The 24,210-nt window shown below is 43.2% G+C and overlaps 1 protein-coding gene across 4 annotated transcripts; it reads right to left on the bottom strand.

Annotated features, from left to right (window-relative positions):
* Positions 1-11,941: 11,941 nt before the first annotated feature.
* Positions 11,942-23,737, bottom strand: LOC101879241 (T-cell immunoglobulin and mucin domain-containing protein 4). 4 transcript variants are annotated; one of them, XM_031047416.2, is made up of 9 exons: positions 23,474-23,735; positions 19,324-19,668; positions 18,393-18,734; positions 17,302-17,391; positions 14,130-14,185; positions 13,416-13,500; positions 13,168-13,262; positions 12,907-12,937; positions 11,942-12,400 (listed from the first exon to the last, which is right to left on the bottom strand). In XM_031047416.2, exons 1-8 carry the CDS (start codon positions 23,520-23,522, stop codon positions 12,914-12,916), a joined length of 1,086 nt encoding a protein of 361 aa, XP_030903276.2. In that variant the 5' UTR covers positions 23,523-23,735; the 3' UTR covers positions 11,942-12,400; positions 12,907-12,913. The 4 variants fall into 4 exon arrangements, 3 of the variants coding, with proteins under 3 accessions (XP_030903276.2, XP_005147423.2, XP_033923002.1); XR_004550089.1 differs by lacking the exon at positions 14,130-14,185 and having other exon boundaries at positions 23,474-23,736; XM_005147366.3 differs by lacking the exon at positions 13,168-13,262.
* Positions 23,738-24,210: the final 473 nt, after the last annotated feature.

Here is a 24,210-nt window from a genome sequence, read left to right as displayed (position 1 = left end):
GATGCTACAAAATGTCATGAGATAGCCTGGGTGACCTTTGAAGATATCACCTTTTCCATTGGCAGTGAGATAAAAACACTCTTAAACCTGGTTTGGGTTTTTGCCTTCCCACCCCTCAACCATGAATGTCTCTTTCCCGCATTATCCATTTGAAATGTCACTTTGCTGGGCAATCCTTTGGGTGTCTTCACCTTTATTAAAACTCCAGGATCCAAGCTTAACTTGTTAACAATTTATGTTCATATGTACAAGGAGGAGGAACATAAAGATGATGTAAGGATAGATAGGTTTGTAAAACAAGCCATTTCTTAAAGGGACAGCTGCAGCAATACCCTGCTTGTACAATGCTATATATGAGTCTGTTTTGAACGTGTTTTACGCATGACCTGCACCCTGATCATGCGTGCTTTTTAGGCTGCACACCAGCCTATCAGCCTTATCAGTGTTGATGCTGTGGACCCACATCAGTGGTTTCTTGAGCTGAAAAAAAACCCCAGTTCTTGTTCTTAGCTAAATATAAGAACCCTTCTGTTTCAGAGCAGTGTGCACTTGTGTGGACACTGTGTGTGGCAGAACAGACCCTTTCAAGAGCTCCAGATTTTTTTAACTTCTTTCTTTCAGCTGCAAGCTGAAAAAGGAAAGAGGTTTCTGTGAATGGGAAGCAAGAGAGGAGAGTGGAGGTATGTCTGATAATTGTAGCACATGCTCCTCTGACCTTGCCAAGAGAGGAAATCCATTTACCCTCTGCTTTCATCAATTGGTCTGTAATTTGCCTGTAGTTATCCTCCCTGTTTCTGCATTTTATAGAATCATGGAATGGTTCATGTTGGAAGGGACCTTAAAGCTCATCTAGTTCCAACCCCTGCCACAGGTGGGCAGGGGCACCTTCCACTAGAGCTGGTTGCTCCAAGCCCCTGTGTCCAACCTGGCCTTGAACACTGCCAGGGATGGGGCAGCTACAGCTATTCTGAGCACCCTGTGCCAGCGCCTCAGCACCCTCACAGGGAAGAGCTTGTGCCTGAGAGCTCATCTCAGTCTCCCCTCTGGCAGGTTAAAGCCATTCCTCCTTGTCCTGTCCCTACAGGCCCTTGTCCCAAGCCCCTCTCCAGGTTTCCTGTAGCCCCTTTAGGCACTGGAGCTGCTCCAAGGTTTCCCCTTAAGGAGCCTTCTCCAGGCTGCCCCAGTCCAGCTCTCTCAGCCTGGCTCCAGAGCAGAGCTGCTCCAGCCCTCGCAGCATCTCCATGGTTTCCTCTGGCTCACTTGAGCAGCTCCACATCCCTCTTGGCTCAAGAGGGGCTCAAGGTGTGGATGCAGGACTTTGTTTCCTCTTACATTGGCATAAATGCAGAGTGACACTTTAACAGCTGGACAGATCTAGATCCTCCTATAGAAATATCTGGGGCCAGTAAATGAGAGAAAAACCACATCCTCTGCTTGAACAAGGAAGAAATTATTTTGTTCACCTTGTTTACGTGCTTAACTAAAGACGTTTTTTCTCTTCCAGTCAATTACATTCACGTAATTGAAAACATTGTCACAGGAGATCTCAGCTTGATTTGCTTTCCTGATTGGAGACCATTGCATTGCTTTTTGCCTAAACAGCAATTGGTTTGCTTGCAGGCTGTTTTGTAGCAGCTCTATGGGGAATTGCCACTATTTTTCTAATCATTCTGTTGGATGTTGTAACAATGCAGGTCCCCAGTTTCCTCTTGACATTTGGGTACTGCCAGCAGAGTTTACAGCTCTTGGTATTGTCTTTGTTGAATTAGTACCCATGCAGTCTTTCCAACCCAATGGGAGTCCACCACACAGTGTGTTGTCCTTGTTTATGATGTCTTCTGTCTAGGTGATGTACAGAGAATGACAAAGCTTTGCCATCCTGATCTGCTTTTGTGGGCAGAGACTCGTGGGACAGTTTCAGGGCTAAGAGTTGGTTTTCCTGAGAGAAATCCCAGCTCTGCAGCAGAGGAGCTGCACTGCTGAGCAGAAGGCAAGGGCTGGAGGGAGGGAGAACCAGGAACTGCAGGTCAGACCCATTAGTTTTCTGTAATGAGGGTGATAAAGCACTGGCACAGGTTGCCCAGAGAGGTGGTGGATGCACCATCCCTGGAGACATTCAAGACCAGGCTGGATGTGGTTCTGAGCACCCTGATGTAATTGAAAATGTCCCTGCTCATGGCAGGGGAAGTTGGACTAGATGACCTTTAAAGGTTCCTTGCAACCAAAACCATTCTGTGCTCCTATGATTAGAACCCCAGGGAATGCAGGTGTTTCCCTGCAGCTGCTGAGGGTCTCTTTAAAACCCCAAAGCCACAATTAACCTTTTTTCTTAGGGAAGGGCTTCCCGTCCTCACACTCTTTGGTGTGTCTGGTGGCATTGTGCCCTTGCTGAAGCTCGTCTTTGGTACCTTGAGCTAAAGTGCTTTCCTCACATGAGGTTAAATTCATCTGGAGGAACATATTTTAATGCAGCCAGGGAGGGGAAACTGGCTTATTTGAAATACTGAGGTCTGTTCAGCATGTGGGTCACATTAAATGTTTGCTGCCACAAGTACCAGTACCAATGCGAGTAACACCCAGCTCTGGGCAAATGCACTTTGATTTCCGCCTGTTTGAACTGGTCACTTACCAGCATAGCAAGTATCACATCCTGCAAGCAAAGGTCCTCTGGTGCAGCTGATGGACCTGAGCCCAGCAGAAGGCCTGAGGCTGCTTTTCCATTTACCTATAAGAGCAATGACGCTTGAACCACAGCCGGATGTAGAGCTTTTGTGTGCATAACCCCAAATGTATCTACCTTTCCTAGCCTGCCAGGCGTGCAGCATTAGTGCAGGTTTCTAGTTCACTAAAGGGTATTATCTGCTAAACATTTTCCAGTGACAAGACTTCAACTGTACCATAGCTGCTGGGGCGCTTACAGACCAGAACACACACAGCCTATTCCACAGACTGGCTTTCCCGGCAGCCCTGGGCACCACTCACAGGGACAGAGGTGTGTATTTAGCCCCTGATTTCAAGAAGATACCGTAACAGAGCAGTGCATGCAGGCACAGAGCACATTTCCGAGGGCCCCCTCTCTACTGCTGCCTTTGCTGCACCCTGGTGATCACAGAGCCCTGCAGGTGATGCATGCTGCCCAGCATGCAGTGTGCTGATGAACCCAGCCATACAGGGACAAGGTCCTTGGATGCTGCAGTGAAGCATGGCTAAATGGGATGGGAGGAAAAGTTAAGGCCCCTGGGGATGTGAATGGAAAACTCTGTAATTGCTACTTAGTGCATACCCGGCAAGCGCTTTGGGAATTTGCCTCTGCATTCCGTGCACACAGCAGCATCCTCTCCTGTTCAGTGGCTGCTGCCAGAGCTTATCTGCTCTGTTGGTGGCATTAGTGTCGCTGCACAGCTAACATTGATGGGTGGCTAGAACAGGTCACTGCTCAGCTGCTTTACTTACAGAAAGGATTCCCTTTGTGCAGCTGCCTCACAGCTTGATGACTGCTGCACAGGTTTGAAGCTCCATGACAGACAAGACTATATACAGTTAAAGATTGCTGCTTTTAATGAAATTAAATAGTTGTCCTGAAAAAATAAAGATGTTAACAGGCCAGGAGCACATTTCGTTTGGCTTGTCTTCTCTAATACTTTCTTAGAGTCTCTTCCCTTCCCATCTGTCTCTCTTCCCTTCCTGTCTTTTGTACTCTTTTCTCTTATATTCTTTTAGTCTCTTCCCTTCCCTTCTGGTTCTGTTTTCTTAGACTCTTTTATAGTCTTTCCATATATTCTCGTAGTCTTTTCTAATCTCTATTCTCCTCCCTTCTGTCCTGTTGCATTTTTTTATATTCCCTTCTCTTTACTCTTCTATTGTCCTATATTCTCTTAATCTCTTCTAGTCTCTTCCCTTATGTTCTCTAATAATCTCTTATATTCCCTTTTCTTTTAAATTCTCTTCCCTTTAGATTCTCTTACAGTCTCTTCTCATATATTCCTTTCTCTTCTATTTTTTCCCTTCTCTTTTGCTCTCAGTCTCTTCCCTCTTTTCCTTTTTTATAGTCTTACATTTTCTTACTGTTTCTTATATTGTCTTATCCTATACAGTGTTTTCACTTCTGTCTCTCTTCTATATTTGCTTACATATTGTTCTCTTAGATTCCCTTCTATTTTATTTCCTTATATACTCTCATAGTCTCTTCCATTTCCTTTTCTTAGATTCTCTAAATTTCTCTTCCCTTTTCGTGTATGCTCTTAAATTTTTCTCTCTTGGCTTCTCTTAGATTCTCTTTTCTACTCTTCTAATCTTAGATTCTCTTCTATTAAATGATACTCTCTCCCCCTATATTCTCTTCTTAGATGCTTTTCAATTCTCTATTCTTATAATCTTAGATTCTATTAGATCTCTTACGTTCCCTGATCTTCTTTTCCCCTAGCTGCTCTTCTCTCGTAATCTCTTAGATTCTTTTCCCTTCTGTTCTCTTCCCCATATCCAATTGCATTCTTACATTCTCTTCCATTAGATTGTCTCAGAACCTCTGCTCTTGTATTCACTCTCATTCTGGAGGAGGGAAGGGAGGGAGGGAGGGAGAGAAAGGAGGGAAAGGAGGAAGGAGGGAAGGAAAAAATGAGAGAGGGAAGCAAGGAGGGAGGGGAAAGAAGGAGGAAAAGAAGGAGTGAAGGAGCCATTTATGGCCATTTCTATCCCATTTTTGCCCATTTCTTACCAGTTTCAACCATTTTTTGGCTATTTCTAACCCTTTTAAACTTTTTTCCCCCCATTTCTAAACCATTTTTTGGCATTTCTAACCAAAATTTGGACACTTCTAACCCATTTTACGCCATTTTTTGCCACTTCTATGTGATTTTTGACCATTTCTGACCCTTTTAAAGCAATTTTTGGTAATTTCTAACCTATTTTAAGCCATTTTGGCTATTTAAACACAGTTTTCCCATTTCTAGCCCATTTTAAAGGGTTTTGTTGGTTTTTTTGGTTGTTTTTTTTTAATTTCTAAACTAGTTTTGGCCATTTCCAACCCATTTTTGCTAAATTCTAGCCAATTTTAACCCTTTTCTGGCTGTTTCTAACTAATTTATGCCCACTTCTAAACCGTTTTAAGCTTTTATTTGCTATTTCTAAACTCTTTTTGCCATTTCTAACCCATTTTTTGTCACTTCTAACCCTTTTAAAGCCATTTTTTAAAATTTCCACCTTTTTGGCCCTTTCCTAACTCGGTTTAAGCCACTTTTTTTGTTTTCTAACCCATATTTTTCCCATTTGTCAGCAGTTTTAAGCCATTTTGGACTGTTTCTAACACATTTTTGGCCACTTCTAACCCAATTTATCCCATTTTAGCCATTTGTATCCCTTTTATGTCCAATTCTAACCTGTTTTAAGCCATTTTGGCTATTTCTAAACTTTTCTTTCTTCTAACCATTTTTTTGCCACTTCAAACACATTTTTGCCCATTTCTTACCTTTTTTAAGCCATTTTTCTCCTGTTTCTAACCCATTTTCCCCCATTTCTACCCTATTTTAAACCATTTTAGTCTATTTCTAAACCATGGCCATTTCTATCCCATTTTTGCCCATTTCTTGCAAGTTTTACGCCATTTTTGGCAATTTCTAACCCATCTTTCCCATTTCTAACCCCTTTAAAGCTTTTTTGGGGGCTATTTCTGAACAATTTATGGCCATTTCTGTCCCATATTTATCCACTTCTAACCCGTTGTAAGCGATTTTTGCTCATTTCTAACCCATTTTTACCCACTTCTTACCTCTTTTAATCCATTTTGGGCCATTTCTATTCCATTTTTGACTATTCGTAAGGTGTTTTAAACAATTTTTTCATTTTCTAACCCATTTTTGCCACTTTCTTATCTCATTTTAGGTATGGGATGCCTAAAAAAAAGTTACTAAAAGAGACTAAAAAGCAAGGACAGCAAAAAAAAAAAACGTGAATGAAAAAGCAAATAAATAAAAATGCGTAAAGAAAATAAAAAGCAAAAGAATGTGATTATAAATTCCTACAAAGCGAACACAAAGTGATAATAGCGAACAAGCCTGAAAGAATCTCGAATAAAAGTTCCCTTAGCAACTTAGCCCCAGCCCCAATACTGCAAAATGTCCCCACTTAGCAGCTGGGGTCCCCGGAGGCTGTAAACCGGGAGGGGAGCGGCCGTTGCTCTCAGCCCGTTACCTCTGCAGTGTGTGCTGCCACCACGTGTCCAAATGTCGGTACTGCAGGTGGTGGCGGCGGCTTTGGACACGGCTCGCGGCTGCCATCGTGTGTCCAAAACTCGGTACTGCAGGTGGTGGAGATGCGGGAGGGGGCGCAAAGGCGTGGCTCAGTGCAACGGTAGCTGCTGCCCTCCTGTGGCCAAACCTGCGTACTGCAGGTGGTGAAACCGCACTGTGCAACTGGAGCTTTGAAGGCATCCCCGCGGACTGAGGCGCCTTAGTCCCCATGCCTCCGCGGCGATTGGCTGAGGCGCCTATCAATCATTCCTAGCCCGGCCCTCCCGCAGCTCTGATTGGTTTAGCCGCCTTTTTTCACGGTGTGCAGTACCGAATATTGGCCACATGATGGCAGCACCAGTCTCGGTGCCATACCTCCGCTTCCCCACGTGGATTGCCGCGTTTTGGACACACGGTAGCACCGGAAAGCGGCCCTCAGCCGCTTCCCCCCGCCTCCCCCCCCCCCCCCCCCCCCACCACACCTGCCCCGTCACCACCCACTTAAATGCTGAATTTTCGATAGAGCGGCCCCCCCCTCCCATCAGTACCGACACATGATGGCAGCAGCGAGCTGCGCCCGGAGCCGCTCCGCCCCCACACCTCCGCTACCTGCAGTACCGACGTTTGGACACATGGTGGCAGCACACGCTCACTTTTTCGGTGCCGCAGAGGCAACGGGCTCCGGACCTGCTGCTCCTCGCCCAGTTTCCATCCTTCGAGGAATGCTGCTTAGAGCAGTTCTTTTGGTTTTGCAAACCCAACAGCGTTTCTCCCGCAGGCATCACCTGCACACACAGAGCTCCTGCCCTCACTTGGCCACCTAAAATTCAGAAGGAGTTCTTCACACGACCTTTCTGGTGCCCGTTCTCTGGTATCCAGAGATGGGGCTGTACTCTGGATAAAGCACACTGGGGTTTGCTCTATTGAAGAACCCTTTTCTCCCTGGGCCCCCTCCTGGGCTACAGACATCAGCCAGAAAAGAAAGCACTGCTCATCCTACCTCTTTTATCCCAGGTGCTGATTTGCCCCACCTGTGCCCCAGGGCATTGAGGGAGGGGTTGTGGGTGCTGCCTGGGGTATAAAGGCACAGCGTTGCCCAGCAGCAGAGTATGAATGTTTGTCCTCTGCTCCCACAGCTGAAGAGCCGGGAGGGAATGCTGGTGCTGGGTTTCTTCTTCAGATAGTTAGCATTGCTACAGTGCCACCCACATTGCTGTCACTCCTCGCTTTCCCACATAAAAGTCCACTTGAATCCAAAATCTTCAAAGCCCACTCTCGGCTGCCCAGCAGCAGAGTAGAGCACGAACGTTTGGCCCCTGCTCCCACAGCCGAAATACTTCTTGTATATATTCACATAATTGTCTGATCTCAATCTTTACTTAACTGTATTTGTATGGAATCTCAATTTTGTCATTGGAAAGTAACATTTAATGTAGTTTAATGTTCACCAGCCTGTTCATGAAGGAGGTGGATGAAACAACACCTGATTAATTTTATCCATTAGTTCTCTATTAATTTAATTCCTGAAGAGGGGAGAGAGGGAATGCATTTAAGTGCCTAATCCCTTCTCACAGCTGGGTTTTTAGAAGTGGGCCAAGAACATAAATGATTATTTTTTGTGATCTCTGACCTGGACCCTGCCAGCCTGCCCTGCCCCTCCTCAGGAAAGCTTGCCTTGCAGTAAGAGACCAAAGGGCTTCCACTTATTTGATTTCACCAAGAGACGTTTAAGAGGTCACTAAAGTATCCACATGGTTTTCTATTAAGAAAGAGCTCTTCAGTCTGGCAGACAGGGGCAGAATAAGACCCGATGGCTGAAAGCTGAAACTGGATCAGTCCAAGCTAAGTATGGGGAGCCATTTTCTAATTGTTTTTTTCTTGTGGAAACCAAAGAGAGTAATTAACCATGGGAACATCTTCCATTAGTGCCTGATAGATTTTCCATCACAGGAAGTATCTGAATTGAAGAGTGGGGATGTATCCAGCTCAGTCACACAGAAACAAGCAAAAGGAAGAAGGTGAATTTTACTTCCAACTATGCCACTGGCGAGACAAACTCAGGATGTTGGTTCAACTCTGGTGCCAATGGCTTTCTTTAAAAGCATATTAAAAACATGAACTGGCTGAAAAGGAGAAACGCAAAACTATTTCAGATTTAGAAAAGTAAGACTCAGTGGGACATTTTAAAGATCAAATTTGTTTATTAGAGAAGTCAAAACCAGTCAGTATTGGAAATGAGTGTTTCAATAGGGAAGCTATATAATATAATAGAGTGTTTCTATTGGTGCTGAGTGGGGAAAAGCATGTCTGTGATTTGGATGCAGTCAAACCAGACAGGAAACAAGGAGAGGTCTCAGACTAATCCTGATGGAGTTTCCACCTCCCTGATCAGTACCTCCAAAGCACAATCGACTGCATCACTGGAAGACGATTTCATCGGGATCCCTCTCTTCTCACAGGAGAACTGAGCCAAAGCTCATCTTACTACAGCAGGGACAGGCATACACACAAGATGCCACCATAAGAATGGCATTTGCTGGGAGCTCAATCCTGGCGCACCAGCGCCTGCATTGCTCTTTGGGGTGCGGCCCTTCTCAGATGAATGGGAGCAACAGTTTAAATAGGGGTGGCAGAAATTGTGACTGCACAGCATGAGCTCATTTCTACTCTGCTTAGGGATTTTGTGCAACACCACTTTTACAAGCCTGGGAACATCAATGACAGGTTTCATCACCGCTGGGGCTGACGCACATTCTATGACAGTTTAAAATATTAAAAGCCCATCTCAACTAATAAGAGGCAGCAAGTGGGTCATGCCCAGAGAGACACAGAACAGTCTCTGTTCAGAGGGACCGGTCGTTGGGAAAGACAAGGGCTGTGCAAGCCTGCAACTGGAGAACTCATCGCTCATCTGTGTCCCTGTCTGTGCTAGCAATGCCAGCCCACATCTACACTCAGCCCAAGGAGAAGCACAGCACACGGCTTGCTACTTGCTGCAGTGACTTGCTCATCACTAGGAAGCATTGCATTTCATCAAGGCATTTCATCAAGGCATTTCACTGCAGTGATTGAAGGGTAGCCTAGAGGTCTGTGATGGCAGAAGAGAGCTCTCTGCTCTCTATTGCTCTGTGTGAATTCCTATGGAATGACACCTTAAAGACAGTTTCTATCATTTAGAAAGTCTGAGGAGACTGAAACAATTCCTGATGACATTTTGCAGGTAATAAAATGGAAAGAAAAGACACAAATGAGTTAGCTTTGGGTTCAAGCAGAATATGACCAGCTAATGGACCAGTACAATACTGTTACTATTAAGAAAAAAAAAATAAGGTACCGTCATTAAATAGATAGAAAGGAGTCAACCATGGTAACAGAGGCTACCAAATACCAGTCAGGAGACGGCTAAATAATGTATTTCAATATCAGATACATACTTGATGACCAAATGCTGCAACACAAAATGGAAATGAATCAATGCAAACCAATGAGAGAAAAAAAAAACCAGTTTTCTTAGAAGTTGTCAAAAGGAAAAGTTCATGACATTTGTCACAGAATGCATTGAGACTAAATTTGTGCTCTATTTTGAAGAAAAGTAGGAATCACTACCCAAACCAAAACATGAAATCATTGCTCCACTTACAGCTCCCCTACAGCTTTTCTGGGCTGCATTTCCACAGGGCTGAGCAGATCGAACTCACTTTGTTGGCTCTTATTTCTTGTGCCCTTGTGCAGCTCCACAAAGCAGGGCCTTCAAGTCCAGCCAGGACCACAGCAAATGTGCTAGAACCTTCCCAAGTAAGAGCCAGCCCTGCTCTGAAGAAGTCATTAGTGAAGAACTAATTAATAAGTGCAAAAGGATTGGCTCAGCCTTGCCAAGTGAAAGATGAAAGATATTGCTGCCTTAAATAGCAGGTTTACTTGAGGGGATTAAAAAACCAAAAAAGGCTTTGTTTTAAAGGAATACATCAAAATTTTGGGTGCTTGTCTGGTTTGGTTTATTTGTTTTTTTTTTTCCTTTTATTTAATTTATACTAATGTGGGACATGCCTAAAGCAGAATTGCGTGCCCCAGGCTCAACACCTGCTGTGTGTTGGACCAGTGGCAGCCACATTAACCAGCATGGGACAAACACAGGGTTCAGCTGAACAAACCCAACCTGGAGCCTTCAGGCCACATCCTCTGTTTGGGGACATTGTTTTGCCTCCCACAGCACTGCCAGACTATGGTGTGCAGCAGGGTGCTGACCCCAGGCAAGACTGAGAGGGACCCCAAAGAGGAACCTCCCCTGCCTCCCATTAACTCTTGGCTTGTGAGAAGATGCTGCAGAATCAAAAAGTCTCACCACAGTCCTGAGCATGACTAGCGGGGAAGTCCAGAGCTGCCACACAATGTTTTATTCTGATCAAATGCAATCCCCACATTGTGCTCTTACTTCAAGCTGTCATTGCCCAGACATGCCATAGCAGAGACTGGTGGACTCAAGTCAATGGAGATAACAGTGTCACTGATTTGAACTTTCTCCCATACCATTCCCATAGTTAATGCAGCAGTGGTGAGGACCCCAATGAGATAAACAAAAGCTTTGCGCCATATCCCACATATGATCCCCCAGCAGCCATGGCCAGTCCCACTTTGCTAACAATCCCAGGCTGGTTACTAACTCAGTCTGATTTCTAAAGCCTAAATCTTAATTGAGCTGAAACACAAGCAAAAGCCCCCTCACAAATGGTGCAATTAGTGTGGTTAAATGATGGGCTTCACTCTACCATGCACTGCCAATGTGCCTCACAACCACTTAAAGGTTCCATTTTTCCCAGCTGAGTATAAGACAAGGTTAGTACTGCAGAACTGTTTTCTCCCCCACAACCATTCTGTCCCACTGGAAGCAGCAGAAGGTGAATGCCACACTTCATCTATTTTTTTTTCACTGTTTTTAGTGTCCCCAGAGCCTTTTCATGGAGATCACAGGATCTTTGCCCTTTGCTACTCAGAATCAGAGGTGGTTTCACCCACACTGCATGGACACCTGAAACAATGTCCAAGTATTCAAGATGTGGTTGTGCTCTGTGTCATGCATCTCAACTGCAACACTTCTAAAGGATAAATGAGCAGCACTGGGCACCCTGGTCTCATCCATACAAAACCCAGCCAGCCAGTACTATGCTAACCTGTGACTGGGTGCTGGAACCCTAAGTGAAGCATCCTGAGGCTGCAAGGTGCAGTTTTGCATTGCCCAGCAGGCTCCATCATGAAAGCTTCTGGATTTTACAGGTCACTGTTGTGAGGACCAAAAAGCAACTCCAAACAAAAAGCTGGGGATACTTTATGCCGATTGAAGGAAGGGACATGAACTTATAAATGAGTGGTATGGGGGTTTGTGGGAGTAGGGTTGGTCTTCTGGGCATTTTCCCACCTCTGGAAATGCTGCAGTACTTCTTTGGAGAGTCGAGACAGCACACTGATCATTCCAACATCTGGGGAATAACTACTCCTGTTCAAATGCCTTAGGATGTAGTGTAATAAATACAATTGCTAGCAGTAAATTGCAAAGTTTATTAACATAGTCTCAAAGGGTCACCCAAACATGCTGAATCACAGGCAGTGTTGGTACCCCTTAAAGTAATCTGTATTTTTGATTTATAGTTGCGGCATTCTTGTGTCTTAATTTGTCTCTTGATTACATAAAAGCAATAAGAACTCTATTTGCTGGTTTTTTCTTTTTTAGGCAATTTGAAGTTAGGCAGAATTTCATAATATTTTTTTCTCTCTTGTTTTCCTCGCAGTATAAGTTGTATTCAAGGAAGAATATTAGTAAAAATGGAGAAAAACAAATTCAGTTGTGTAACATGGTAGTAGGAAGAAGGCAAATGTAATAAACACCTATGAGTAATGCACAGGTGTTCCTCTTAAAGAAGATTTCTTATGCAATATTTTTTAAAGGTAACATGGCATAATTTGCACAAAGATTTTAATTTCTGTAGCTGAAGCTTTGGCCTTTGCTTTACACCCACGGATATTTTGGGGGCTCATAAGTATCTCTCAATGAAGCATGAAACAGAACCCTTTTATTTTCCATGGCATCTACAGGTGATGCAGGAGCTCTTCACAGGGAAAACATGTTGTTTTCTCCTTCAGTGCCACTGAAAACATTTTCAAGGTCTTCTGCTGGTCCATGGCTGTAGTGAGAAGCATAGATCACTATGGATAGGGCAAAAACACATTGCTGCTTCAGAGAATCCTGTGTGTATTGGTATGAATTGCCAGTCCACGGAGGCCTGTCCATAAATCCCTGATCCCTTTTAAGCAATCATTTTGCTGGTTGATCATTCTAAACAGTTATCTCTTCATTTCTTTAAAATAACCCTACCAGGGTCATGCTTTGGTATTTGGCTGAAGAATAAAGCATATTATGTATTTCCTTAACCTGGGGTCACTACATAACAGTAAGTACCAGTTGTTTGAGTTCTTTAGTGCTCTGGATGTCTGTTCATTGCTACATAGAAACAGCATCCAGGAACCGCTGTTCAATTTTCTAGGGTTATCTGAAGCTTGCTCATAACACAATTTTGGTGATCATCATCACAACCCGTTATTACACCCATTACAATCAGTGGCCAATGCCTCCCTGCCTCTATGAAAAATGACATTGGAACTTTTAATAGGAAATTACAAAATGGATTACCTTTTTATTATAAGCTTCTTTGTGTGTTTACCTAGAAGCAAAATAATATTAATGTCATGATGGCAAAAGAAATCTGTAATTCTAATGAATCTGTCAAATTAGTTCAGAAGCGAAGATAGAAAGCTGCAAAATTTCTGTGGGCTAAGCAGGAAATAAAGGATTTAATTCTTATTTAAGTAACACCAATGTTTGTCAAAAGCAATTCAAGGAAACTAAGGGATTACTTTAATATAAAGCAAGAGCCAACAAGATGAGCCAGACCTGCAGCAAGTGAGTGAACAGGTTCTTTGCACATTCTTCCTCCTGCTGCATCCCCACCAGCTCATGGTCACTGGTCTCTTCATGGCGACACAGCCCTGAAGTAAGGACAGCAGCCCCCATAAAATGAACAGAGTGCTGTCACGGAGGCCATGGCAGATTTACCAGAAGATTAATCAGAGATACAGAAGGACGTTTGCACTAGGCCAGCATTAGAAACATTAATCAATTATATGCTTAGGGATACTTACGTTTCCGAAGCAACAATGAGAGCACCAATATGAAAAGGACAGGCACCACAACGAGACAGGCAATGAGAAAGACATAGATGGGAAACTGGAAGGGAGAAGAGAAAAAAAACTGAAAAGGCTTTAGAAGCAAGTTTATTCCAGACCTATTCCCACAGGAGTGGGTTGCCCTAGTGGCTCTTAAATATCTGCATTGGACTGGAGTTGGGAATGTTTTTCTGAGCTTTCCTGTATTAAGTATGGAGAAGACACATCAGGTTGATCATGATAAACATGAATTACCTGTTAAATATTTAATACATCTTCTGATGCATTTGAGCCCAGATTTATCCCACTTAACATGAACTTCCTAATAAGGTGTCTAAAGTAGGAGCTTAATCACCCTCATCCTTCTCTTAACTGGAGACAGGGAATTGTAACAGCCCTCTTAAGTTTCCTTTTCCCTGATTACACCTCGAGGATGCTTCCTCTGCCTCTCTTACAGGGATGCCAGGGAATGAGGTTTTTCTGAAGTGTCCAAGATAGATGGGATGGTCACAGGCTTTGGCTCTACTCACTGGAAAGATTAATAGCTGGTTCCTGAGCTTCTAAACAGAAGTTTGAGCTACTTTCTCTAAACAATGTCACTTTCATATTAATACATTGAAAATCACTAACATGTCCTGCTGTCCTTCTGGCCTCAAGTTCAACACTCTGGAAACTTAGAGGAGGTTTTACCTTATCTCCATTGTCATCATGTTTCTCAGCTGTGCTGCTTAAACTTGATGAAATCCCTGAAAATGACAGAGATTGAAATGATACTGGCATGATCACCTCGAGGAGTAAGGGCCACAGTGGTTGTCACTTCTTTAGTCAAGGAGTAAGGACCTCTCAGAGAATGAAGAGGGCAAAATCTGACCCTGAGTAGGGGAAATAAAGCACATTGCAACAAAAAAGGAACAATCTGTTCCCACCACAAATGGTATATCAGGCAGTCAGTGGGAAATGTCAATCTTCAGCAATGGAAGAGGAGGCTTCCCAGGGATAGTCCATGAAGCAAGGAAGTAGAAACTTGTCTGCTCTGAAGGAGTTTTCACTTCTGTAAGCATGGCGAGATATCATAGAAAGCAGAGGTAGTAAGCAGGGTACTAGTCTAACTGGATGAACAGCTTCAGCTTACTTGTGGTCAGACTTCTGTGTGATTGCAGTTTCTGGCAGCTGCACTAGGACTGAAAACCACAGGAAACATCTTAATGTTCTGATAACTTACCACAAATTTAAGAAATCACGATGAAGATGATGCAATTTTTTTCCTCTCTAGGGATATTAAGAGTAATTCAATTCTAGATTCCTAAGCTTTTGAAATAGGGATGAATTAAATAAATGCTCATTGCAGCATTCTACTGTTATCCTGCAATCCTATTCTGTTACTTCTGATAGTGAGTTTAAAGTTACAAAAAGTTAATCTAAGCTTGGGTCTTGGCTCATCATGATCTCATGCTACAAAGTACTGAAGTGTTTAAGTATTTGGAGCACTTGGTCTGTCACAGGAAACATCTGATGTTTAGCAGCATCTTAAACCAGAGGAGTCACTCAGCTGAGTGAATCAAAACCTCAACTTACATCCTGTGATGGGAAAGCTCCTATGCCTTAGGTCATGCCCTAGTGTATAGAAACACTGTGATGAGCAGTGCTTTCAGGCTTGACAGGGGAACAACCATGCAGCCTCCCTCTGAGCAAAATGTGCCAAGGACCAGAGGAGTCATTTGTGGAGGCACACATATATGAGTGAACTTTAAATGCATGAGATACCCACAATGTCACATAATGATGGGGGTGATCAGATGGTCACAAATAATCCCATTAGGGAAAAAAAAGAGTTTTATCTTTCTTTCTTTTCTTTTACTTTTCAGAGTATGGCACACACTGAACGAGCTGATCTCTCCCAAGTTTCTCAGCTCTGACCAGCTGCCTGTGAAAGCCGAGTTGATTTGTCTCCATGTACCAAGCAACAGGCTTGGACAGGGCACAGGTAGCTCATATGCAACTGCAACCAGAAATCTGCACTGGAGTAGAAAATAGACTATGGTTAATAAACACTACAGCTAAACAAATGTATGTAATAAAACCCTAGCAAGTGCTAAAAATCCCAGGGATTGGGATTTTTATGAATATTGCATTTTGCCATGCATCTGTTTTATGACACACCTCTTTTCCTCTCTCAGAAGAGAATTAAAGTTCAGCAGAACTACCCCCGCATACACAAGAAGGGCACATCTCACTCTGACATGCACATCCCACAAGCCAAAACTGAACCTCCTGGCATCATGCTGCAGCCTGCCTGAGAGGAGAAAGTATTCCTGCTTACTTTCCACACTTAAAGGAGCAAGGATTCTCTTTGGGGTATCCAGTGTGGTTGGCACTGGTGGATTTGTTGCTGTCAGGAAAGCAGGTGAAGACAGAAGAGAAACTAAATCAGAGCCTGGTCAGCAGCAATCAATTGCCCAGCTAACCCAACCTCTGTGGCTAGAGTTGTGTTTGGAGGTGGAGGGCTCTCTTGTTCATGGTTTTCTCAGCTAGCCACTATGCGAACATCAATACAGAGCCCAGCAACAAATCAGCCTTCCTTTACATTACAGCAGGGCTGAAGTTGGTCTATTTAGTGCATTATTTCACAGAATAAGAGGAGGCTAAGTACTTTACTGATGGCTCTTACTAGACAGTGCTCAGTTGTGTTGCAGCATTTTCACACATGACAGTTCGGTCTCGGAAATAGAATGACACAAGTTTTAGCATGGGTGGGACTGTACATGACTCACATTAGCACCGTATTATTTTCTGCTGTTATTGCTTTTGTGGTGGCTCTTTCCAACCCACAGTCACAACTTCAGTTGCCCCCAGAATCCCAGAGGTAAGACCCTTCACAAAACTTCTTACTTACAATGGCAGAATACAGGCATTATTCAGAGCTGCATCAGAAAGATGACAAGTGAGACAGGGGTGAGAAACCCTCACGAATGCTCAAGAGACCAGTTTAGTCACTTCTGTGAGCTGTCTCCAGAGGCATTAAAGAGCAGTTTCCTAAACTCTCTCTCTGCTGTTAAGTCTCAAGGTCTAGCAAAAGAAGACTTGCAAAAATCCAAATACTGTGTTTTTAAGAATGCAGAGTTTCTTGGCACTATTTGAAACTAAAGGGACTCTCTTAACAGCCAAATATGACATGTCATCCCTGTCTTTTGGCTTTCTTTGCTTTAGGTTTTCGTTTGAGAGCATCTGGTGGACAGATCATCACACCTGAATAATCTGAGCCATGCTACTTTTATACTTGACTGAGAGACACAAAGTGCAAACTTCATCCAAGTTTGTTCATGTCTCAGATGATGGTTATGAATTTGTTTACCAGTTCCCTTTCTCTTGAAGGATTGATAGTTCTGGTAAATGCTTGCTGCTTCCCATCATGACCAAGGACACATGCTGAGCACCAAAAAGCTGAACCTGCAGCCACATCTGGCTAAATATATTCAGTGAAATTTAAAGTTCTTAACACTTAGGGAGGATTTAAAATGGAAAGCTCAATGAGCTCACAGTGACGACAAATTGGATATTTAAGAATTCAGCTTGGATGGTGACAAACACCAGTTCTTAACTTCTCTCAGACCCAAGATACCTGACAGTAGTGAATGACTCAGAAACTACTTCCTTTGGAGGCTTAAAACCAGGTTTTGCTGTTACATCCTGATTTCAAACAATTTCTGTGTGGATCCCAGATACTTCTTACTTCCAGATGCAATGAGCAGCTCTCAGTACGTGTTTGGTACACTTCTAAGAACAGTCAATACTTTCTCTTATGACAACTTCTTCATTTCTCTGAACATGCAACTTCTGAGCTTGCACCCGTTATTCCACTCACCTGCAGTTGGCACCTCTTCCACCATGAGAGAAGTGTTAGTGCTTTTAGTTCCCTCTGCAGTCAGAAGCGTGCTTGGGAATTCAGTAGTCACTGAAACAAAGTAAAATATAATGCTTATAAAAGTATAATGCTTATAAAAGCATAATGCTTATAAAGATCACTGATTAGGAAGGTCTTCATATGGCATTCGTAATTGCTTGTAAGGTTCTGCATCTGCACTGGTGAAATTCTGTACCTCAGTTTTCATATCTACACCTCATGCTACCCAGATAACTGATGCACTTTACTAGCATGGCCAGTGGTTAAATGTTTTAACTGTTCAGCTGTGGATGTAGTTAACTGTTGATAAGTTTAACTGCAATGGGTTGTTATGGCTGGAAAACAAGAGGTGGTACAGAAAAGCTGCCCTTAGAGGTTCAGATCTGAAAGAATTTCAAGTGACAGAAGACCCAAAGCATGTACAAAAACCAGCCTTGTGAGCAGACATTGATCTGTGGAAAGAAGTCACTGATATGGATAAAGTAGCAACCAAGGAATGGTTAGGATGGTAACATGTGACTGATTATCTAAATATTAATAATAACAGCAGACTTCATATGGGATGACAATGTAAGTACTCAATTTTAAGCATGTTTTGAAGTCTCACCAATTTTACTGCTCAAGCAGAACATGGTCTAAACTAACGTTTTCAGCAGACCATTTTCCATTGCCTTTCCCAAATCAAGAAAAAAATCAGAACATAGTTGAGTGAAGCTGTCTTACTCCATCCCAGGTGCAGGACTTTGAGTTTATTCCTGTTCATGAAAAACCTTCATTCATGGGGCTTCTGTCACATTATTTCTTCAGCCTGTTGAAACTCCTTTCAATGCAAGCCTAACCCTTGGCTATCATGGCTATTCACCCCAGTCTGGCATCATCCACAACATTTGACCTGTGTTTCCTTAAACCTACTGAAATACACCTACAGGCATCTTGGAGAAACCTTCCCAGATACAAATATAAGTATCTGAAGTGTTTCTATGATGCCAGAGTCAGGCTTACACAGACCATCTCTGCTACACAGAAAATAAGAAAGGATTGGTGCTGGTTACCCTTTGTAGTGTCAGTAAGAGTGCCAGACTCTTCAGAGCAGAACACACAGTCATATTCAGTTGTCACATCAACTTCTTGGAATCTAGTTGGAAAATCTGAGAGAGCACTGGTTGTCACCATAGCTGCTGTCACAGCAAACGTTGGGGGAGCAGTGGTCTCTGGTGTAGTCACTGCTGGAAAACCGGTGGTTGCAGGTGTTGCTTCAGGGATGCTGGTTGTCCGGAGGACGGGCATTGCTGCTGTTGTTTGATAATCAGAGGTTGCTGGGAGAGCAGTTGTTTCCCTAAAAACTTTGGGAGAAACAGGAGCCTTTCTCGTGGTGGTTGTTATCACTGGCGGGGCTGTATGGAGAAAACATAGCCAAGAGGAAAGCTGGATCAGAGCATCAACAACCACCCTGTGAAAGCCAACCCAGAAATGACTGAAAATTAGCTGCTAAGATACTGAGAATAAAGGTGGGTGAGTTGCTATTTAACAGGTTGTTTACTTAACAGAGAACATGCCCCAGCCAGTGAAATTCCCATATTTGCCTGTTTTTTGATAGGTCTCCTCCTTGACTGTCTTACAAAAGGAAGGGGCAGAATCTTGTCTGATAGAATCCAAAAACTTGCAAACTTTATAATTTTGCAAAAGATTTTGAAATTCAGCTACACAATGAGAAATTAAATATTTCATTTGAAAGGAAATAAACTCAAAAAAGGTAGAAGTTACTAATTTTTCATCAAAACCGCTTATTGAGTGTGACTGAAATTGACAACTGGTTGCAGACCTGCCTTGGAAACCACAGAATCTAGGAAAAACACTTTTTGCCACCACAAACCATAAAAAAAACCCACAAAAAAGCACACATAACATAAATTCCAGTTTTAAACTGCTATCCAGTGAGAGGTTCTTCCCTGCTGGCTGTATCACAAAGGTCCCCAGACTCACCTCTGTCCACCTCCAGCTGTATGTTCTGTTTGATGTCATTGAACCAGCCCGGGATCTCCACTCGGCAGCAGTATGTACCTGCATCTTCTGACTGCACATTTGCAATTGTGAGAGACACATCTCCATAGGAAATATAGCCCCGGAGACTGTATCGCTGGGATATCCTGTATGTCACCCTATTTCCAGTGGTGTGCAACACTTTGTTATTGCACTTTGAATTCGGGCATGGACCTCTGCCCCAGCACATATCGGAGATGTCCTTGTGTCGTGCCACTTTGTAGAAGCAAGGCAAGTTAACAGATTGCCCTATTATTCCTCTAATGACAGCTTCGGATGTGGCATGCACTGTCAAGGAAGAACAGGAAAGAGGAGTGTTGACAGTCTCCAATGCATGACTCTACCTATGCAAAACAATAAGGCAGGAAAAGAAACACTCCTGCCTTCAGGCAGGCCACAGTTAGCCCCAATCCTTCCCCTCTTGCCTGTGGCAGCTAATGCCTGGGGGCTCCAGAGGCCACAGCCAGGAGCTCACAGACACTGGCTTGCTGCTGGAGGGCTCACAAAACGCATCACTCACATCAGACTTGGTGAGCAAAGATAAGGTCTGTCATTGGCAGCCCAAGTGCAGCCTAGACCTGTGCAAATGGAACTTGGAACTCTACTCCTCTCCTAAGAGATTGTTTGAAAGTTGTTCAGCAACCTGATGTGAAACACATCTGGCTTCCTCAGACCACCATCATCTCCTTCAAAAGAGAAATGCTGTCAAAGTTGCCTTTCACTGACAGTCTCAATAGCAGGGTCCAAAAGACTTCCTCATGTGTGAAATTAGGACTTAATTAAGCTGGCAGAAGAGCATGATCTGTCTATGGGAACCTGTCCTCAGAAAGCACACTGCTTTTTCTGTTTCTGGGCAAGCCCTGGCAACTTGCAGACAAGTTGACCCCACTTACCTTGCAGAGTACTGTGTACACCACAGAAGCTTTAACTGCTACCATTATACTGATGTTAAAAAGAGCACATTAATGTTTTCCTCATGCTCTTACTCTTAATGACAAGCCAATATACACCTTACCTGGTTTGAACCTTTGGTACATATTGTTCCCTCTTAACTGTCTATGCAGATCCCAGATTGCCCTAAAAGGGATTTCTTCTTCATAAAAGGCACTATGCAAAAAAGGCTCCCATACAGGAGAAAATATTTTCTGGTTTACATTCATCAAGTCTGTGCTGGTCCTTGTGCCTTGTTGCTTTTTTCCCCATGTTAACATTTACATACAGTGGAGCAGGAACTGAGGGACCTGGGGAGCATCCAGAGCTAGTCCTCTGCTGCAGCAAGAGGATTATCCTTCAGATCTGATGTCTCATGGCCAGCTTACTTACCCCAAAGAGGACTTACAGCAGTCGCTGTTATTATCACCAGCTTTGGCTCTGGTTTGGCAAACATTTCTATTTTGCCAGCTGTTTGAATGCCTTTCCTTTTTGGCAAGACTCCCAGAGAGCAAACAGATGCTACCAACTGTGTCCATGTCTCTTTTGTTTTGTCTTTAATGGACTATTCCCCAGGTGAGGTTTTAGTCTGTGGCAGGCTGTCTCATGACTTGTTATTGGGATGACATTTCAGCTTCATTATTGCTTATCTCATTGGCAAGATAAGCCAACTCATTCAGGTTTCCACAACTCCAAATGCTGAAAGAGTAGAGGCAGACAAAACAACATGCAATACAGTGTGAAGGGCAGAAGCTGTTGCAGTGAAATGAAGGTAGGATGTGTCAAAAAAATGAATTCCTGAATACAGGATAAGGCTTTGAAAGATAGCTGCTTGTTTTAGTCCTTGGAAAGGGTAGGTTCATTTGCCTTGTTACAGCAAAACAAACAGACAAAACAACCTCTTTCTGTGATAACAGAACAAAACAGTTCACCCAGTTGACCTTGAAAGTGCTCCTTAGGGAGCAGAGATTTAGTCACTGAGCATCAAGTCACCCCAACAAAGATGCTGCAAAACCAAGAGCAGCTTGAACTGTTCCTGGAGTTAAGGTCACTGCTGCTTGAAGAGAAATGGGTTCATCTCCTATTCTTATTTCATCCCAGTCCAGCACAGCATAAAAGCAGCTTCATTAAGTAACCCTTGAACAAATGAAGATTTGCCTGCTCTGCTCTTCAAAAGAAGCAGAGCTCTAAACTTACTAAATAAATAAATAAATAAATAAAAAGAAGAAGAGGGCAGACACAAGGCACCAGGGAGTCTCCAGTGCAGTTTCCCACCAGTGTTGGTGCTGGAAAGTTACGGGGCTTGCAGTTTCAAATCCTCTTTTGATTTATGTGAAGCTAATGTGCCTCACATCTGCCTGCACTGCAGGCTGGTAGGGAAAGCTTCAATATTGCAACAGCCTTGATCAACAGTATGAGCCTCTGCAAGGACTAAACAATTTCATTTTCAGTTGCAGCCTCTTCCACCACCACATTTTCCAAAAGTAATAGTAAATAGAACTGAATGAACAAGTTTTTGACATTAAGAGGTTCCAGAGGCTGTTATATTGGGACACCCTCATCTTACTGTGAGAAGAATCCTACTGTTGTCTATGGCAGTGACTCTTCCAGGCATCCAGATTTGAACCTGAGCATCAGCTATGCCTCGGTTGTCCCACTGAAGTCAGTGCAGTTTGCCACTCTAAGTCCTTAATCCATGTGAGAGAGAAATGAACTCAAGATGTTTAATAATAATTTTTCAACATAAAAAGGGGCATTCATAATTGTTCTGTTGATACAGATATATTTACACATAATCTCTCTTGAACCAGCCCTCAGTGGCAATTGGTATTAAGCAGTAACTCAAATAGTTGCTGTTGTAGTGGTCTTGTCCCCCATAGACCAGTCATTGGATGGACAAAGAAATAGATCCTCCAGCCAAGACAGCTGGTTGGAAAAGAGTTTCTTTTCTTGATCTATTTCTGGAATATTTTTCCTTCTCTATACAGGATACTCAGCATATTTTCCCCAGCAATCCTATTTTTTTGTTTCTTCTTGAAGTTTCTGTTTTGATGAAATTCAGAGAAAATGACTGATAAACAGGAAAGAAACATTTGAATGTCCACTGAGTCTCAAGTCTATGTATCCTCAGTACTGAGCTGAGTTAAAGAGAAGGTTACAAAAAGCCTTTCTCATCCTTCAGTAGCTCTGTGTATAAGAAAGCCTTTTAAAATAAGACCCAATGGAGGCTCCAGTTTATTTTGAGGCTGAAGATAAGGCAAGGAAAGAGAAGCTCCACTTGTACAGCAGACACCATGGAGGTTGTGTTGCTTTACCACAAAGGAGCATAGATCACCTCTTGCCTCTCAGCGTATCCCACCACTGACTGACCTTTCACATTGCTTTTCAGGTTAATTTAAGAACATAACATTTGCTGTAGATGTTATATGGAATATTTCATCCTGGCAGAGGTTAGACAATTAAAATTTAGTCATCTGAGACAGATCTCCCTGAAATGCCTGAATGATTTGAAAGCACAACTCCCATTAGGCTGAACCCATATTCTTGATCTAGCTCAGGCAGTTTGGAAACTGCATTGCTGGTGCCTAAACACATGCAGAAACACAGCTGGTACTCACCACACTTGCAAGACCCAGTCTCCCACATTATCTTTTCTTGACTTCTGTCTCTTTTAGCATTCAGATCTTTGATGTGTGAACTGAACATTTGGGAGTAAAAGGAGAGGAATCTCCAGCCGTGCTTTCCCATCCTCAATTCATAGCAGCAGACAACCCTCAGCATTTCAGAAAATCATTTCTTTGTCATGCATGTTCATTCATTACTCTGCCAATATTTCAATTCATTACTTTTGGCTTGTGTAGTGGGGTGGACAGACTGATGAAGAAGCAAAGCCAGCAGTATGCATTTAACAGTAGTAAAGAAATCAGACCATTTGGAGGGACAGGGAAACTAACAAAACCCATACACAGAGAAAGCACATACATGCTTTAAAAGTAAAAAATATCCAAACAAAAAGACATATCCATCAGTATTAACTCAGAAAGTTCATAAAATGTTTGAAGTTCTGTATACAACTACACCCCATTTCACTTCTTTATTGCTGGTTTTAGTATTGCAAAGTTCCTGTTTTCTGAGTGAGCACACAAAAAGCAGGTGGACTCACCTATAAAGCTCTGTATCATTATCCAGTGGAACAGCACAAAATGGGACATTTTAGCTGGTGGAGGATCCAGGGCAGCAAGTGGAAAGGGAGGAAACTAGATCATACACTTTCCAGAGATGCTGAGTGAGCCCCACTGAAGTCTCATTTCTCCATTTCCAGATTTTATGTACTGCAACTGCTTCTTTCCTATGCTTGCACATAGAATCCGGTCAAAAGAGGCAATTCTGCTGTATTCAGCACTGGTGTGGTCTCATTTTGTGTGCTGTGTGCAGTTCTGGGCCCCACAGCTTAAGAAGGATGTTAAGGTAGTGGAATGCATCCAGAGGAGGCCAACAGAGCAGGCGGAAGGGCTGGAAGGCCAAGGGCAACCTTATTGTGCTCTACAGTTTCCTGAGAAGTGGAGAGGGAGGTGCTGAGCTCTTCTTCCTCTACCCAGTGATATGATGCATGGGAATGGTTGAAAGCTGCACCAGGGGAGGTTTAGACTGGACATTGGGAAACATTCCTTTTCCAAGAGGGTGGTCAGACACTGGAAGAGGCTTACTAGGGAGATGCTTGATGCCTCAAACCTGTCAGTGTTTGAGAGTCATTTGGACAAGGCCCTAAATAAGATGCTCTAACTTTTGGTCAGCCCAGTGGTCAGGCAGTTGGACTTGATGACAATGGTAGGTCTCTTCCAACTGAAGTATTCTATCCTATCCCATTCTGTCCTATTCTCCTTTCCTCTTTCAAGACAC

This window comes from Melopsittacus undulatus, chromosome 10, assembly GCF_012275295.1.
Source record: "Melopsittacus undulatus isolate bMelUnd1 chromosome 10, bMelUnd1.mat.Z, whole genome shotgun sequence".
Classification (NCBI taxonomy): Eukaryota; Metazoa; Chordata; class Aves; order Psittaciformes; family Psittaculidae; genus Melopsittacus; species Melopsittacus undulatus.
The sequence above is the reverse complement of the archived record's forward strand: the minus strand, read 5'-3'. Positions and strand labels throughout refer to the sequence as shown.